The sequence below is a fragment of the Triticum urartu genome, unplaced genomic scaffold (genome assembly GCF_003073215.2).
Source record: "Triticum urartu cultivar G1812 unplaced genomic scaffold, Tu2.1 TuUngrouped_contig_4646, whole genome shotgun sequence".
Classification (NCBI taxonomy): Eukaryota; Viridiplantae; Streptophyta; class Magnoliopsida; order Poales; family Poaceae; genus Triticum; species Triticum urartu.
This window is the reverse complement of record NW_024115251.1, coordinates 8,064-11,148: the sequence shown is the minus strand read 5'-3', so window position 1 is coordinate 11,148 and position 3,085 is coordinate 8,064. Positions and strand designations below refer to the sequence as shown.

At 57.9% G+C, this 3,085-nt stretch overlaps 1 protein-coding gene across 1 annotated transcript; it reads left to right on the top strand.

Annotated features, from left to right (window-relative positions):
• Nucleotides 1-12: 12 nt before the first annotated feature.
• On the top strand, nt 13-2,779 carry LOC125528118 (ethylene receptor 3-like; the record flags this gene model as incomplete). The annotated part of the gene is given in 2 exon segments (XM_048692628.1): nt 13-1,552; nt 1,667-2,779. Coding segments are annotated over 2 exon segments (2,074 nt in total), but the record flags the coding sequence as incomplete, so codon positions are not given.
• Between the last annotated feature and the right edge of the window lie 306 nt (nt 2,780-3,085).

The window sequence follows — 3,085 nt, the reverse complement described above, 5'->3', positions numbered from 1 at the left end:
GGGGCCCCGCCCCCTGCTCCCGTTCCGGTGGGTGCTGGTGCAGTTCGGCGCCTTCATCGTGCTCTGCGGCCTCACCCACCTGCTCGCCGCCTTCACCTACGAGCCCCACCCCTTCGTGCTCGTGCTCCTGCTCACCGTCGCCAAGTTCCTCACCGCGCTCGTTTCCTTCCTCACCGCCATCACGTTGCTCACGCTCATCCCGCAGCTGCTCCGCGTCAAGGTCCGCGAGAGCCTGCTCTGGATCAAGGCCCGCGAGCTCGACCGCGAGGTCGACCTCATGAAGCAGCAGGAGGAGGCGAGCTGGCACGTCAGGATGCTCACGCAGGAGATCCGCAAGTCGCTTGACCGGCACACCGTGCTCTACACCACGCTCATCGAGCTCTCCCGGGTGCTCGGCCTCACCAACTGTGCCGTCTGGATGCCCTCCGCGGCTGCCAGTGATGGCAAGGTTACGATGCACCTCACCCACGAGCTCCGGCGCGGGGGCAGCGATGAGGGGCTCGTCGTTATTGGGGTGGACGACGTGGATGTTGTCGAGGTCCGGAGGAGCGACGGCGTGAAGCTGCTAGGCCCTGGCTCGGCGCTCGCGGCGGCCAGCGGCGGGGGCAAGGAGGACACGGGCACCGTGGCGGCGATACGGATGCCGATGCTCAAGGTGTCGGACTTCAAGGGCGGCACGCCGGAGGTGATCCAGACGAGCTACGCCGTGCTGGTGCTGGTGCCTCCCGCGGACAAGACCTGGGGCGCCCATGAGACAGAGATCGTTGAGGTGGTCGCCGACCAGGTGGCCGTGGCGCTCTCGCACGCGTCGCTGCTCGAGGAGTCGCAGGCCATGCGTGACCGTCTCGCTGAGCAGAACCGCGAGCTCCTGCAGGCGCGGCGGGACACGCTCATGGCGAACGAGGCCCGGGACGCGTTCCAGCGTGTCATGAGCCAGGGAATGCGCCGGCCGATCCACTCCATCCTCGGCCTCGTGTCCGTGGTGCAGGAGGACGACCTGACGCCCGAGCAGAAGCTCGTCGTTGACACTATGGGCCGGACGGCCACTGTTGTCTCCACGCTCATCAACGACGTCATGGAGATGTCGTCCACCAACCGGGAGCGCTTCCCGCTGGAAACGCGGCCGTTCCAGCTGCACTCCATGATCAGGGACGCCCCCTGCGTCTCGCGGTGCCTCTGCGACTTCAGAGGGTTCGGCTTCGCCGTGCACGTCGAGAACACGCTGCCGAACCTTGTCATCGGTGACGAGAGGAGGATCTTCCATGTCATCCTGCACATGGTTGGCAACCTCATTAGCCGTATCGACTCTGGGCACGTCACGTTCCGAGTGCGTGCTGACGACGAGGTGGCGGAGGACACCCTTGGACAGAGGTGGGATCCTTGGAGGCCAAGCTACTCAAGTGGGTACTCGTCGGTGAAGTTTGTCATTGGGGTGAAGAGCCAGCAGAGCTCCGGCTCAACGATCCCGCCAGCGGGGCAGTTCAAACGGAAGCCAAGCGGTGAGGGCTTTGATCTGAGGCTGAGTTTCAGCATGTGCAGGAAGCTCGTGCAGGTACTGTCAAACTGTCCATTTCTGTAAGCTCATTTCAAATGCAGTTCAAACTGAGAGCATACAAGTAACTGTAATTTTTTTGTTCACTTGTTTTTGATTTTGTAATGCCATCAGATGATGAGAGGCAACATTTGGGCGGTGCTCGATGGGCAAGGGCTGCCGGAGAGCATGACCCTGGTGCTGAGGTTCCAGCTGCAGCCACCGGCGCCGCTCATGTCGTCCAGCACCAGCGCAGGATCATTCGAGCGGCAATACGCATCGCCCTCGTGCCAGCTGACCGGACTGAAGATCCTGCTCATCGACGATGATGACATCAATATGGTGGTCGCGCGGAAGCTCCTGGAGAAGCTGGGGTGCGTGGTCTCCTCTCTGCCCTCGGGGTCAGGGTTCCTGAACTCCGTCGGCCCCTCATCGGGCGCGTACCAGGTGGTCCTGGTGAACCTCGAGATGACGCGGGTGAACGCGCTGGATGTCGCGGTGAGGGTCCAGCAGTACCGTAGTGGCCGCTGGCCGTTCGTGATGGCCATGACGTCGGAGCAGAACGCGTGGGAGAAGTGCGCGCAGTCCGGGATCAACGGCATCCTCAGGAAGCCGGTGGTCATGCTCGAGGCCAAGGAGGAGCTCACCCGGATTCTTCAGAGCGCATGATGTCGCTGTGGTTCGCCGGTCATTTCGCCTTCCTGCCGAGAACTCTCGAAATGGCGAGGAACTGCCATCAATCACCGGTCGGCGCCACCGAAGGGGCGATCTCCTTGTGAAATCTTTGACCAGAAGGGCCACGACGACGGCGAAGAAACTCGCATTGGCCAGCCACTGATGGTTTCCCTTTGTGCTGCTCTGTTTCTGCAGTGTTTGCTGGGGAGGCTCCATATCAGTGGCAATGTCACTGTGCCACATATTCTAGCACTAGAGGGAGGTTACAAGTAAGAGGGGGAGGAGCCTTGCTGATGATGATGCATTGATTCTTGATAGAGATCCAGGAGAAATACATGTGATGATCTCATCACCAGTGGCAATAAGATTTTGTCTGATAGGAGAGGTTCAGAAGTGTATGTAGAAAGTGGAGGAGGACTAATCAATTGCATGCCCAGTGGAGGAAGCATAAGCTTCCTTTGAACATTGGATTCTAGTTGTAGGTATGAGAATGTAACAGGAACATTTTGTATTCAGGCATGTTCAGTGAGAATGGATCGAACCATTCTTGTGTTCCTCCATAATTTTCTACTAGATGATACGCATCATCTTGTAAAAAGAACGGTTGCTGAAGATGTGGTGCATCTTCAGAAGTTCTGCAACTTTTTTAAGCATTGGGTGGAGTAGTAAACAAATGTCTGGATGCAAAAGGGGAGATATGGTGCATCCAGGAAGATCTTGTGGTGTCTACTAGCATCAGAATTATACCAAGATTAGCGGATGGTGAATTGATTAATTTTGATGCTGCTGCAGTTCAAACATGTTCAATGAGAATGGATTGAACAAGCACATGTTTTTTACCCCTTCTGCTGAAGTTCAAAGAAAGGAGAAGTCTTATGT